The sequence below is a fragment of the Muntiacus reevesi genome, chromosome X (genome assembly GCF_963930625.1).
Source record: "Muntiacus reevesi chromosome X, mMunRee1.1, whole genome shotgun sequence".
Classification (NCBI taxonomy): domain Eukaryota; kingdom Metazoa; phylum Chordata; class Mammalia; order Artiodactyla; family Cervidae; genus Muntiacus; species Muntiacus reevesi.
In genome coordinates this window covers 143401632-143416353 of record NC_089271.1, presented here as the reverse complement: position 1 = coordinate 143416353, position 14722 = coordinate 143401632, and the positions used below count along the sequence as shown (strand labels likewise).

The 14722-nt window shown below is 37.2% G+C and overlaps 1 protein-coding gene across 3 annotated transcripts in view; it reads right to left on the bottom strand.

Annotated features, from left to right (window-relative positions):
* MORC4 (MORC family CW-type zinc finger 4) overlaps nt 1-14722 on the bottom strand; it is a 59266-nt gene that overhangs the window by 20122 nt on the left and 24422 nt on the right. For all 3 annotated transcript variants that reach the window (XM_065916475.1, XM_065916477.1, XM_065916478.1), the window contains 2 exons: nt 6971-7069; nt 2772-2900 (listed from right to left, as the gene is read on the bottom strand). In XM_065916475.1, the coding sequence (XP_065772547.1) occupies nt 2772-2900; nt 6971-7069 (228 nt within the window). The remainder of the gene's footprint in view (nt 1-2771; nt 2901-6970; nt 7070-14722) is intronic.

Genomic DNA, 14722 nt, shown 5'->3' with positions numbered 1-14722 from the left:
TAAGCCAGAAAGATAAAGACCAATACAATATACTAATGTATATATATGGAATTTAAAAAGATGGTAACAATAAAACAGAAAAAGAGACACAGATGTACAGAACGGACTTTGGGACTCTGTGGGAGAAGGTGAGGGTGGGATGTTCTGAGAGAATAGCATTGAAACAAGTATACTATCAAGGGTGAAACAGATCGCCAGCCCAGGTTGGATGCATGAGACAAGTGCTCAGGGCTGGTGCACTGGGAAGACCCAGAGGGATCGGTTGGGGAGGGAGGCGGGAGGGGGGATCAGGATGGGGAACACATGTAAATCCATGGTTGATTCATGTCATTGTATGGCAAAAACCACTACAATATTGTAAAGTAATTAGCCTCCAACTAATAAAAATAAATGAAAAAATTAAAAAAAATAAAATTGAAGCATTCATTCTGCTTTTGCACTGAAAAAAAAAAAAAAAGAAAAGAAAATGTGCCCTTGACTTTCACCCTTCATTTTCCTCACAAGTATGACAAGGCAGATTAACCACCATCTAACATTATAGAGTTCAGATCCCACCCACATTACAAAATGTGTGGGCAGGTTACTAGGTAGCAATTCTTTTTTTCAATGCATACCATATCATTATTTTTGGTGTGTATATTACCCTTCTCCCAAGATACTCAAAGTACTTGACAGCTATAAAATTCGTATGATGGTAGAGAGCATGAAGCATAATCTCTATTTTTACACAGTGAAATTCAAGCACAAGAGAGACCTGCTTGGGCTTCTATAGAAGGAGAATATCACTGAGACTAGAACCTAGGTCTCCTGCCTCTCATGTACTAAAAAAGAAATCCCCAAGGTCCAGGATAAGTAGGAGCATCCATAGACTGTGATGATCCCTGAAGAGGAAAATCAGAGGCTATGATAGAGAGCAGCACGGAGGGATGAGGAGCTGACATTGTAAAAGAGACAGAACAGAGGCTAGCAAAGAAGAGAAAAAGAGGATTCTATAAATCAAAAGATGTTTGCTATATGTAAAGCATAAAGAAGAGAATTATAGGAGTACAAGCTGAAAGAAGTACTAGAAAATGTATTCAGTGGACAAAGGCAATCCTAGAAATAAACAGAAACTAATAACGACTGGAAATCCTATGTTAATATCCATTTTATTAGGGGACAAAGTGTCCTGGAAGGTTATGTCTTCTGGACTAAATATAAATGACAGCATATAGAGAATTCGAAAATGAGACTTCTAAGTACTCAATCTCACATTTTAATCACACCACCCTAAGAGGTACTTAGGCACATCTTTAGTCTATGGGGGAATCCTTGCTTATTACAGAACTGGACTTCATTGCTTTTTATTTCCTCCATTTTCAACGTTTTTTTCCCTTAAAAAGCATACTCTGGTTTAGTACCTTTTTCTCTATCAGCATTTATACCACAGAAAAAAGTTAAGAGAGTCACAGGTGAATTGAAACAAACTGAATTATTATTATGAACCTATGTTACTGAGTCATACACAAATATTTGTTAAATTGAAATGATGTCCATGATGTGCAAGTTTGGACAATAAAGAAGACTGAGCGTCAAAGAATTGATGCTTTTGAACTGTGGTGTAAGAGAAAACTCTTTAGAGTCCCTTGGACTGCAAGGAGATCAAACCAGTCAATCCTAAACGAAATCAACTCTGACTATTCATTGGGAGGAGTGATGCTGAAGCAGAAACTCCAATACTTTGGTCACCTGATGCGAGGAGGCAACTCATTGGAAAAAGACCTTGATGTTGGGAAAGATAGAAGGCAGGAGGAGAAGGAGACATCAGAGGACAAGACGGTTGGATGGCATCACCAACTCAATGTACATGAGTTTGAGCAAGTTCCGGGAGATGATGAAGGACAGGGAAGCCTGGCATGCTGCAGTCCATGGGGTCACAAAGAATCAGACATGACTGAGCGACTGAACAACAACAAATCTAGATGTTAGCTGTTTCAAGGAACAGATGAAAGTGAAGGTGTTAATCACTCAGTCATGTCCAATTCTTTTTGATCCCATGGACTGTAGCCCACCAGGCTCCTCTGTGCATGGAATTCTCTAGGCAAGAACACTGGAGTGGGTTGCCATTTCCTTGTCTAGGGGATTCTCCCAAAGCAGGGATCAAATCCAGGTCTCTTGCATTGCAGGTGGATTCTTTACCATCTGAGTGATGGAATATTAGAAAGACAGACATGTAAACAATCTAAATTGAATGTACAATAGGTACTTCAACAGATTCAAGTATAGGAAGTATATGAAGAAAACTGTCAATTCAACCTGAAATATAAATCCTTTGTTCTCAAATAGCTTACAATCTCTTGAAGAGCCCAAATGTATACATATGAAAAACATCCCCCAAATTCAAACAGTATGTGAACAAATGTGAAGCATTAAATACTACAGACAGCCAGAGTAAAATTATTGTAAACTACTGTCTACAGGAGAAGTATCACACAAAATACTTCTGCTTCCCAGACGATATGATCAGATGGAATATAGAAAGTCACTCTAAGCAAGTGGAATGACAGTATCAAGTCATGGAGAAGGGAATACATGTAGCATGTGTAGGGAAGAGTGAAGCCACAGGCCTGCTAAAGCAGAAGGCCTGTGTTAACATACAATGAACAGGTAAAGACCAGTTAGCACAGGGGCTTGAATGCCAGGCTGAAGAGTGTGGACTTGAGATGAAAAGTGTTTTAGAACAGAGACAAATCAGGACTTATCTCTGGCATAATACTGAGTCTTAACCTTACCTGTACTTTGGGTGGGAATTATAATAGCAAAACCATCTTGCAGGTAATGTGGATGGATCAACCTTGCCAGGAAGCCTCCTCCATTTCAGACACTCATCACACTGTACCCATGTCTGGTCAGGCATCTTCCTGAATGGAAGAACACAAAAATATGATTGTCTATATTCTAGCTCTATACTCTTTCTTATATTAGAAAGGCTATATTCTAGCTCTATACTCTTACAATAAAAGGCATACCCTAAAATTGAAAGAACTGAAAGAAAGAAAGAATTAAACATGAAATGTATTACAAATGTTATAGTCCAGGTGTCTAAAATGTATAATCTTAAACTTCACAGATAAAACAATGATAGAACTAGACCAGATATGGATATGAAAACAGTAATAAGTATTAATGTGGTAAGCCACCAAATTATAGAGCTCAACAGTAGTTATCCTGGAACCTTATTTCTTGAGTTTAACAAAAGGATAACTTTAACTCTAAAATTTATTAATCAGCAAAAATTTTATATATATTATAATATTTCTAAAAAATAAAACCCACAGAATCATTTTATTTGCTTCTATCCAAATCCATGATAGATTTGAAATGCATCTGTGAGAGTCGTTGAAGCAATGTCATTACAATGTCTCCTCTATTTCCGCACAGGCTCCCTAGTCCTTTTTTCCCCTTTCAAAAAGTCTTTGTTTACACTTAAATAAAAATTTTATTAGATAGATATTCCCAAAGTTAATCTTAAAAAGTAGCATAAATTTGATTAAATTTTGTAACTAGAAAAAGTGGCTCCAGTCCAACAACTGGGTTATAACAGAGAATTCTTCCAAAATTCTACTCTTTTAAAAAATTTTTGGCTGCACCCTGCATCATGTCAATTCTTAATTCCCTGAACAGGAATTGAATCTGTGTGCCCTGCATTGGAAGACAAAAGTCTTAACCACTGGACTGCCAGGGAAGTCCCCAGAACTCTACTCTTAAAACACATACTCATTCCCATCTCCTTCAGGAAGTGTAACCCAGTCACATACACCTTGGGGTAAATTTGTTTCCCTGTAAGAGGAAATGATCCATATATAAGAGAAGTAGTGTGCATCTAACATGTGAAAGGCAGACCAGACTGGGAAGGGAGAAGGCTAGAGAAAAGACAGAGAGAGGGTAGAGGGGCACCTAGGACCAATTTGAAAAACATGTAATTTAGCCTAGGACAGATTCTGTGTATGTTACATTTATACTGCTCTTATGCTAGACATTTCAATAGTGATATGATTCTTTTATGTCTTAGTTCAATATATTTGTATCTTTTTAAATGGTGCTTTTTTTTTCTAGTTATAAAAGCAACATATGCCCATCCATGTTAAAAAAACTATAAAATACAGAAAGAAAAATAAAATGTACCAGTTAGTCTACTACTCAAATACAATGTCTTCTTGTTTAAAACTGTTTTAATGAAGAAAATCCATACACATTCTTGGATACACAGCTTCCTATCTCCTAGCTACAGGCTGCTCCAGCCTTGCAACTCTCAACTCCAAGCTCAGGCCTGACCTCTGGTGTCTATATATTTCTGTACAGCCACCGTTTTATTTGAGGCTTCCCTCATAGCTCAGTTGGTAAAGAATCTGCTTGCAGTGCAGGAGACCGGGGTTCTATCCCTGGGTCAGGAAGATGATCTGGAGAAGGAAATGGCAACCCATTCCAGTATCCTTGCCTGGAAAATCCCATAGACAGAGGAGCCTGGTGGGCTGCAGTCTATGGACTCACAAAGAGTTGGGCATGACTGAACAACTAACACACTGTTTTATTTAGAGCCAGAGAAAGCAGTTTCAGCAGTAGTGCAAGGGGACAGAAAAGGTCATATTAGCTTTGGTTTTACATGCACACACACACAAGTCTCTTGTAGAAGCATGTCAATATTACTCTCTTGGGAACAAGCATTAGAGACAGTAATTCTCTACCTCAGGTTACATGCAGACCATGGTAGATCCTCCCAACCAGGCAGACAGAAGAGGCTTTTTGTGCGCAAGCCTAAATAGGAAGCTGAAGGGGCTACGCTATATTTTTCTCATTGCATCCTTCCATAAGAGTGTCATGGTTAAGAATTTGGGTTTGGGGGCCAGACTGCTTTTATTTGAAAACTGGATCTACCACTTTCTATTTATCTAATTTTGATCAAGTTACTTAAGCTCTCAGTGCATAAGTGTCTACATTTGTAAAGAAGTAATAATATCATCTGCCTATCTCACAGGATTGTTGTGATGGTTAAATATACATGTAAAGACCTTAAACCAGTGTCTGACAGGTAAGTACTAAATAATCATCATTAAACTTCCAGAAAAGGCTGTATAACATATATACACACACTCCAGCAATATATGAACATCTGTTCCATTGCATTAATCGCTGTTTATTTAAAAGGCAAAAAGATTATCTCATCTTAATTTGCATTTCTTTGAAAACCATGGATGTTGGACAGGAATAGAGATCTTTAGAATCGGATACAGTGATAGTCATACAGCAACTATGTGGCATTGAAAACAAAATTTTATTTTTCTTTTTAAGTTTTTTTTTCTTTTTAAGTTTTAAATTAATTTATTTTAATTGGAGGCTCATTACTTTACAATATTGTATTGGTTTTGCCATACATTGACATGAATCAGCCATGGGTGTACATGTATTCCCCATCCTGAACCCCCTCCCACCTTCCTCCCCATCCCATCCCTCAGGGTCATCCTAGTGCACCAGCCCTGAGCACCCTGTCTCATGCATCGAACCTGGGAAAACAAAATTTTATATCAAACATTTGATGATTTCCATTTAAAAGAAACACAGTGCCTACCCCCAAATGAACTTTCAACACTCTAATCTTTGTTTTGATGGTATAATTGACTGTGTACATGTTGTCACACATTCTACCCTCTGTATTATGCTTCTTTCCTGGCTTCCTGAAGCATTTCAGCCTGATCCACCATTCTTTTTTTTTTTTTTTTGATCCACCATTCTGTATGTAATTTTGTGTCTCAGAGTCAGTAAATTCTACATTTTTTCTTGATATGTTGGGTTCTCTATTTCTATTCTCAAATTTCTTGATATGGTTCCAACAATGTTCACTAGAATAAAAAGAAGGGAAGTTTGCTAATATTTCTGAATGCCTACTATATGCCAGGTACTGTGTTAGGCCATCTAACTTAACACATTATTGGCTGGGGATTTTTGCAGAAATTAACACCTGTGGCTGGTGATTTGTTATGTAAGCGAATACTGATATGTCTCCAGTCAAATGTAAAGTAATTATCCTCCAATTAAAAAATTAAAAAAAGTAACATTCAGGTAACGAAAGACATATTAATACGTCTCTGGTCAATAATGAGTTAATATACTCAGAGAGATGAAGTGACTTACTTACCTAAGCTCATTTAACTATTAAGAATCAGATTTAATAGAGAACAGACTTGTGGTTGCCAAGGTGGGGGTGAGGGGGTGGGTAGGGGAGGGAAGGAATGAGAGTTTGGGATTATCAGAGGCAAGCTATTATACATAGGACGGATAAACAACAAGGTCCTACTGTATAGCACAGGAACTATATTCAATATCCTGTTTCAACCATAATGGAAAAGAATATGAAAAAGAATATACATATGTATAACTCTGTCACTTTGCTGTACAGAAGAAATTAATATAACATTGTAAATAAATTATACTTCAATAAAATCTAAAAACAAACCAAAAACTAGTAGACTTTTATCCATGATTTAATTTCATGACTTTTGCCTAATTATTTGGAAATAGAGAATACAACAGTCATTTATTTAGTTTTGAAGTAATATTCATAACATTTATAGATCTTATGACCTCAAAACAATTTTAATACATTAGATAATATACAGTAAAATTTAAAAAAAGAAGAAGTAGATCTAAATTTTCAACCAAGGAGTAGCTGATTCAAATGGTCATCATCTTCCATTACATTACACTGATGACAGGATAAACTGACAATACTAAACTCGTGATATTTATGATCCAAACCACACAAGTGTTAAACCAGGATGAAGAGGTTTAGAGAATGATGAAATTAGTACCTGTGATTTCCTGTTTTTTAGTTAATTAAACTTCCTCATGTGAAAAGCATCATCCTTCCTATTCCTTTCATTTGCCTTATAAGATGTTACCCCTGACACTTTTATTTTCTAAATTTACTACTCACGGTATTGGACTGACTATGGCTGAGGTCTCCAAATTCTCTTGGGAGGTCTTTTCCTTCCAATAAGCATTGAGCTTCTGGGCAAGGGCATTTACTGTCAACCTGAAAGAAAAAGAAAGAAGCATGTCAATGTTAAGAATTTGTTGAATAATTTTGTAATCTTTAAGATGCTCCCACTTAATGGAAACCAGCCATTTAGAATATTCAGCATAGGTTTGAACATCTACACTTCAAGCAACTAGGATAGGAATCTAGTGCCTTTGTAAATTACGTGTCAAAATGACAAAGTTCATAATGTTGAATAGTCACTTTGGTTGAAAAGGTTAAGATGGTCCTAAAAAATGCTGTGTTCACATTTTAGAATCACAGTGAGGGAAAATGACATTAGAGACAACGACAGAAGACTACACTGCAGATAAGTAGTTGGGGAGTTATTCAGCTGTCAGATCACTACACATAAACAATTCAGGACCAAGTTCAAAGTCAGAGGATCAAATACTGCACCCTACCTATTACAAATCAATCAAACAGTAACTTAAAACATGTCTATATGGTTCTTCTTTATCCAAATGCTGATCATAGCAGTTACAGCAGCAATAGGTAACAAAGTCCCCTTCAGCCTTCTATGACACAGCTGTTAGTAGAGGCTACGCCCCAATTATGGCTCTTGCCCTTTCTCTTCTTAAATGAACAACAGCAGAGCCAGGGTCAAACAGTATGATGTGCAGCAAATCTGAATTTTACTTTGAAAAACTGGCAATTTCTAGTGAAAAATTTGTTTAATTCTACAATTCAGGATTACAACTTAATGTACAGCTGTGCATACATACTTGAAATATTAAAAATTTAGTATTTTTTTTAAAAAATCTCGACTCCCCAGATAGCTCCCCAAAGATTTTGTAGACCTTTCCTTAAGAGAAATTCTTCCTTAACTCCACCTTGCTCGTATTAGATTCTGACTACACAAAGAAGATAAAATGAACTTTCTTATAAACTCTTATTCCCCCCTCTGACCTACCAATGTACCGACCTCTATGTTTATATTCTTTCCTGAAGTCACAGATGAAGAATTATTTATCGCTTTCTATTAAAGTTTTATTTAAAATCTACTTTTTAAAAAAGATTACAGGGGCTTCCTTGGTCGTCTAGTGGTTAAGAATCCGCCTGCCAATGCAGAGGACACCAGTTCGATCCCTGGTCTGGGAAGATCCCACATGCTGAGGAGCAACTAAGCCCATGCACTACAACTACTGAGCCCATATGCTGAAACTACTGAAGCCCACATGCCTAGAGCCTTTGCTCCACAAGAGAAGCCACTGCAATGAGAGGCCTGTGCACTGTGATGGCAAATGAAGCGTAGCCCCTGCTCACTGCAACTGGAGAAGACCCACGCAGCAATGAAGATCAAGCATGGCCAAAATTAAAAAATAGTTAAATAAATAAAAAAGATTCCATGGGATTCTGGAAAGCTGGTGGAGTAGGAAGCAAGAATCTGCCTTCCCATAAAGACAACATTTACACTGGCAGAACTGGCAGAACCATTTGGAATTCTGGAGTCTATCGAATGCTTGTAATTTCCAGGGGGATGCTTGGATGACAAATTGGGAAATCTCAGCTCTTAGCACACTAGTAGTTACCCATCTCCTACCCCAGCCCCATGTCAGATGGCTATGCACACATTTCAAGAGTAGCTTGCAGGAACCATGGTAGGCAAAAGGGACCTCTCCCTCCAAATATTGGGGATCTGTGCTCTGATCTCTGTTTGCTGCTTCTGCTCACAGCATCATGTAACCCCACGGTAACCCCAAAGAAAATAGCTATAAATATACACAAAAGGAAATGAGAAGAATTTAAATGCTTCACTACAAAAAAATCAACTAAACATAAAAGGTGACAGTAATACAGGAAATGAAGGACAAAATATAAGACGTATAGAAAACAAACAGCAAAATGACAGACATCCTTTCTTATTGGTAATTACTTTAAATTTAAAAGGATCAAACTCCCCACCAAAAGACAGACAGATGGGCAAAATGGGTTTTAATAAAAAGGCCAAAACATATGCTGTCTATGTGAGACTAATTTTACATACAAAGACACACAGTGAAAATGAAAGAATAGAAAAGGATATTCCCTGTAAATAATAACCAAAAGAGAGCAAGGGTAGCTATTTAATAGAAGTATCAGACAAAATAGACTATAACTCGTAAGAGCTAAAACACTGAAGCAACCTGTGTCCACTGATAAATGAATGGATAAGCAAAGTATGGTACATACAAACAAAAGAATATTAAAAAAGGAAACAGCCTTAAAAAAGTAAATTCTGCTGATTCATGTCAATGTATGGCAAAAACCACTACAATATTGTAAAGTAATTAGCCTCCAACTAATAAAAATAAATGAAAAAAAATAGGCTTTGAAAAAAAATTAAAAAATAAAAAAAAAAAAACCTGAAAGAAGATAGGTCCAATCTGTTCTGTTCTGCAAAACAGCAGAGATTCTTTAAAAAAAAAGTAAATTCTGACATATGTACAACATAGATGCAACTTGAGGACATTATGTTAAGTGAAATAAGTCACAAAATGAGAAATACTGTGTGATTTCACTTACATGAGGTACTTAGCATAGTCAAATTCAAAGCAGAATGGTGAGAACGAGGAGTTATTGTTTAACAGGTAGAGAATTTCAGTTTTGCTAGATGAAACTAGTTCTGCAGATGATGGTGGTTGTAGGGTAAGGGAGTTAGAGAAGGCAAGGTTCGGAAAAAGAATGAGACCAGCACTTTACAGGAACAGATCACCTTTAATGAGGCCAGAAAGAGCAGCACTCAGATTAGTGAGCTGCTGCACTAACCCAAGAAAAGACTAAGTATATATAGGCACATATGTGGAAATCTCCAGTCTTAAGGGGGCCTGTTCTTCTCCAAGGTTGTTCAGGGTAGTTATCTCTTAAATGGCTGGGGCAGGGAATTCGGGAGATGGACGTAATCAACCTTAAAGTCCATTTTTTTCCTTCAGGTGAGAGAGTTCTTTGTTTTGCATAGAATGGTGGGGAGGACCCTGAGGGGAGTTTTAACTCCAGGCTATTTTGAGCTATGCAACTCTCCTTCAGGATGATGGCTGCATAACAATATGAATGTACTTAATACCGCCAAACTGCACATTTAACAATGGTTAAGATGGTAATGTTATGTGTATTTTACCACAATTTAAAAAAGGAAAAAAAAGAAATAAGATTATGTGGTCATCAGGGGTTGGAGAGGAGGGGAAATGAGGAGTGATTGCTAATGGACAAGATGTTTCTTTTTGAAATGATGAAAATGCTTTAGAATTAGATAGTGGTGATGGTTGTACATACTTTGTGAATATACCAAAATCAACAAAGTAGTCATTTTAAAATAGTGGTACACGGATTTATATGGTACACGGATTATATCTCAATCAAACAATAAACCTCTGTTCTCATATACTTGTGCAAAAAATATTGAGGTGAAATTAACAGAGTAAAATTTATCTTTTTAATGTGTAGTTCTGTAAGTTTTAACAAATGCACACAGTCATGTAAATATTAATACCACCTCAATCAAGATACCATTATCATGAATTTTGAAACTCCATTCCTTCTTGCAAAAACTTGGTTTAATTTCACTGTTCTATTAATCTCTTTCCTTTCACTTCCCCAATCCTGGTATATGTGGTCTATATCCACTATCTTCTCTTCATACTCCTGTCTTAATCCACTACAATCCAACCACTGCCATTACATGAAATTGTTCCTTTTCCCAATCTCAGTATTCTATCTGCCAGTATCCCAGTCTACTAAATTTGAGACTTTAAAGTGACCTTTGAGTCTTCCTCTCCTTTATTTTCCTTATCCCATTATTAATATATCACCAAATTTTTAAATCTTTTTTTCATAGTATCTGTCATATATTTCCTTTTTCACAGCAGTCTTATTTCAGACCTTCACCTCACACCTAGATTACTCAAATAGTATATAATTCTTTCTAACCTATCCTGCACCCTGTTTCCAGGTTTATCAACTGATATAATTCATGTAAAGCACTTTATAAGTCATAGAGCAGTATGTAAGTATTATATTCTTAAGACAGAATTATTTCAAGTCACCCCTTTATTCAAGAATAAACAATGAATTATCATTGCCCAAAGTATCAACTACTCTAGCCAATATCCCTCTAAAACAGAAGTTCTCAAACTGTTTCGGTTCATGGTACCTGTAGTGTCTCAAGTTTTGCATGGCACCCTTAGGTCTAAAGAATTATGTACTAGTTCCACTTGCTATTAAACAGTTATGTACAAACAATAAGTATGGACTAAAATGTAGTGTCCATCTGAAAATATATATACTAAAATATTTCTATTTCAATCTTAAATAGCCACAATTACTTATAATGGAATGGGTATGCCTGTTGGATACTGAACAATTGCTCAAACCTTGGAATCAAATTGGACACAACATCCCTAATTTCTTATTCAACACTGATTTTTTGTGTATTACTTGCTTTTTATCACTGTAATCACAAAAAAATCCCAGATTCACAAAGATATGATGTAATCAAAAGTAATTAAACATTTTTATACCTAGAAGTGTGGTGTTAGCATAACAAATACCTAAAAATGTGGAAGTGGTTTGGGATTGGGCAGTGGGGCAATGGCTGGAAGAATTTGAAGAACATTACACAAATTGCCTGGATTGCCTTGAACAGACTGTAGAAATATGGATGTTAAACACCTCACTGGTGAGCACCCAGAAGTGTACATCATGGTAGAAAAAACACAAACTTCCTCAGAGTATTTCTAAGTCACTGGGAACAGATTGTTAGCAGAATTATGGATGTTAAAATTGTTGCTGGTAAAGGCTCAGAAGGAAATTAGCAACATGTTATTAGAAAACTTGAGGGAAGGTATTCCTTGTTATGTAGTGGTAGAAAGCTTAGCAGAATTGGATCCAATACAAGGTGGAAAGCAGAACTCCTAAACGACAAAACTGGACATTTAGTTGAAATTTCCAAGCAAGGTGCTGAAAGTGTGGTCTAGTGGCTGCCTGCTTACATAAAATGTGAGAAGAAAGAAAGAAACTGAGGGAAGAACTGTTCAATAAAAAACGAACCAGGACTTAATGATTTTGGAAAGTCTCAGCTTATTCTGATTGCAAAAGATGCTAAAATGTAAAGCCAAGGCAGTGGCTGGACAACCTTTTGCTAATATCTTAGGAAGATCAAAAGGTCAAAGTACTCAGTCATACAAAAAGTTCTCTGAAAAGACTGAACATATTAATTAGATCTCCACCACCATCTCAGCAGAAGAATAGAAATAGGACTATCTAAGAAAGATCTGTCAAGAATCTCTTGTCTGAATGACAGCGTATCCATGATCTATACCTGAGACCCACAAAGTTCTTGAGAATTGTACATTAATACTAAGACATTCATGTCAATGTATGGCAAAAACCACTACAATATCGTAAAGTAATTAGCCTCCAAATAAAATAAATAAATTTAATAAATTAAATAAACAAATTAGCCTCCAATTAACAATAAAAAAACCTACTAGATTGGCCTAAAACAGAGAGAGTGTGAAAAGAGGTTGTTGGACCCCCAAAACTCTCCAGTCAAGAAACAAGTTGAAACGAGATGAAACTACTCAGCTACAAATACACACTTGTGTGTGTTTTTGTGTTCAGTTGCATCCAACTCTTTTGTGACCCCATGGACTATAGTTCATCAAGTCCCTCTGTCCATGGGGATTCTCCAGCCAAGAATACTGGAGTGGATTGCCATTTCCTCCTCCAGGGAACCTTCCTGACCCAGGAATCGAATCCATGCCTCCTGCATTGGCAGGTGGATTCTTCATCACTGAGCCTCCTGGGAAACACACATAAATACATGCTATCCTTCAAGAAAAAGGAAAGTCAAGTCTGAGGGTAGAGCCATGAGGACAGAATAGAGCCTTAAGTCCAAAGGGTGGAGCTGAAAGCCCCAGAAGAGTATTTCCAGGCCTTGAAATTTAGTGAAGTTAGCTTGCCTGGATTCCTTTTTCCTTCAAATTTTCTCCCTGTTTGAACTGGAACATCTATAACTGGTATCCTATGTCTGTCCCACTATTGTATTTTAGGAGCAAAATACAAAAAAAAAAAAAAAAATTAAAAGACACACATCTGCAGATGGAGAGGAATTTTACCCCAAGATGCATCAGACTCAGTATCATTCATATTTGATTTAGAGGAGACTTGGGAATTGTGAGTTGAGGACATTAAAAACTTAGACTAAGTTGCTCTAAGAGTTGAGACTTTGGGGGATGCTGGGATGGTATAGATGCATTTTGCATGTGTGATGTAAGTGCATCTTAGGAGGCCAGAGAGCAGACTGTCATAGCAGAATAATGGTCCTCCAAAGATGTCTATGTCCTAATCCCTGAAACCTGTGAATATATCAGGTTACATGTCAAGGGGGAAATCAAATTGCAGGTGGCATTAAGGTTACTCATCAGCTGACCTTAAGATAGGGAGATGATCTTGAATTACCAACACAGTCATAAGGGTCCTTAAAAGTGGAAGAGTGAGGCAGAAGAGTCAGAATCAAACAAGATGTAATGACAGAAGCAAGGTCATCAGAGTGACATGATATGAGGACCTGAGCCATCATTGATGGCTTTGAATATGGATGGAGGAAGAGGACCATGGGCCAAGGAATGCTGGCAGACTCTAAAAGCTAGAAAAGCCAACAAAATAGATTCACCCCTAGAGCCTCAAGAAATAAATGCAGCTTTTCCAACAACTTGGTTTTAGCCCAGTGAAATCTGAGATGAACTTCTAACCTACAGAACTCTAAGCCAATCAATCAGTGTTATCTTAAGGCACTAAGTTTGTGGTAATTTGTTACGAGAGCAAGAGAAAACAATTTCTACTACTTACAGGCAAGAGTCAAGTACCATTGTACTCCCCTCAAAAATTTTAAATATCCCGTGGCTCCCTTGTGACTTCATTATGTGCAGCTTGGTACACACTTTGGGAAGTGGGGCTTTAAGGAAGGGGTCAACAAACTACAACCTGTGGGCCAAATCCAGGCTGCTGCCTGTTTTCGTAAACAAAACTGTATTGAACACAGACATGTTCATTCCTTTACTTATGTCTGTGGCTGTGTTCATACCGTAGCAGAACTGAGTACTTTCATACTACAGCACAACTGAGTAGTAGTGACAGAGACCACACAGCCTGTAAAGCTAAAACTATTTACTTCCTGCCCCTTCACAGAAAGATTTGCCAACCCCTGCCTTAGGATAGGGCCCTATGCTATCCATCTGACTCTATTTCCCTTCGCTCTAGTTACATCCCCTTATCCCCAACTCCCCATATTCTTCCCATTCTGAGTTTCTGTCATTGCCTTATTTAGCTCCTGCTATAATTTCATCCTGGAATTCCCCTCTCTCCCTTTTCTAAACCCTGTATCTTTAAGGCAAATCTTAAGTCACACTGTTTACCTAAAACCTTCCCTATCTGTTTTATCAGCAAATGTCTCCTGTACCATCCCAATTAGTTCCAAATGATCAAATAGTTTATTGCTCTTGTTTCATGTTGGTGATAATCTGTCATTACAATTAGACTGTGAGCTCCTCAAAGACAGCAACTGTGTCTCGAATATCTCTGGAAAATTCCACAAAACCTAGCCCCTGTGCCATGCACCTGTGAGGTGCTCAGTTAGTATGTGTTGATTGCGTTTCTTAAGCTGAAATTCAC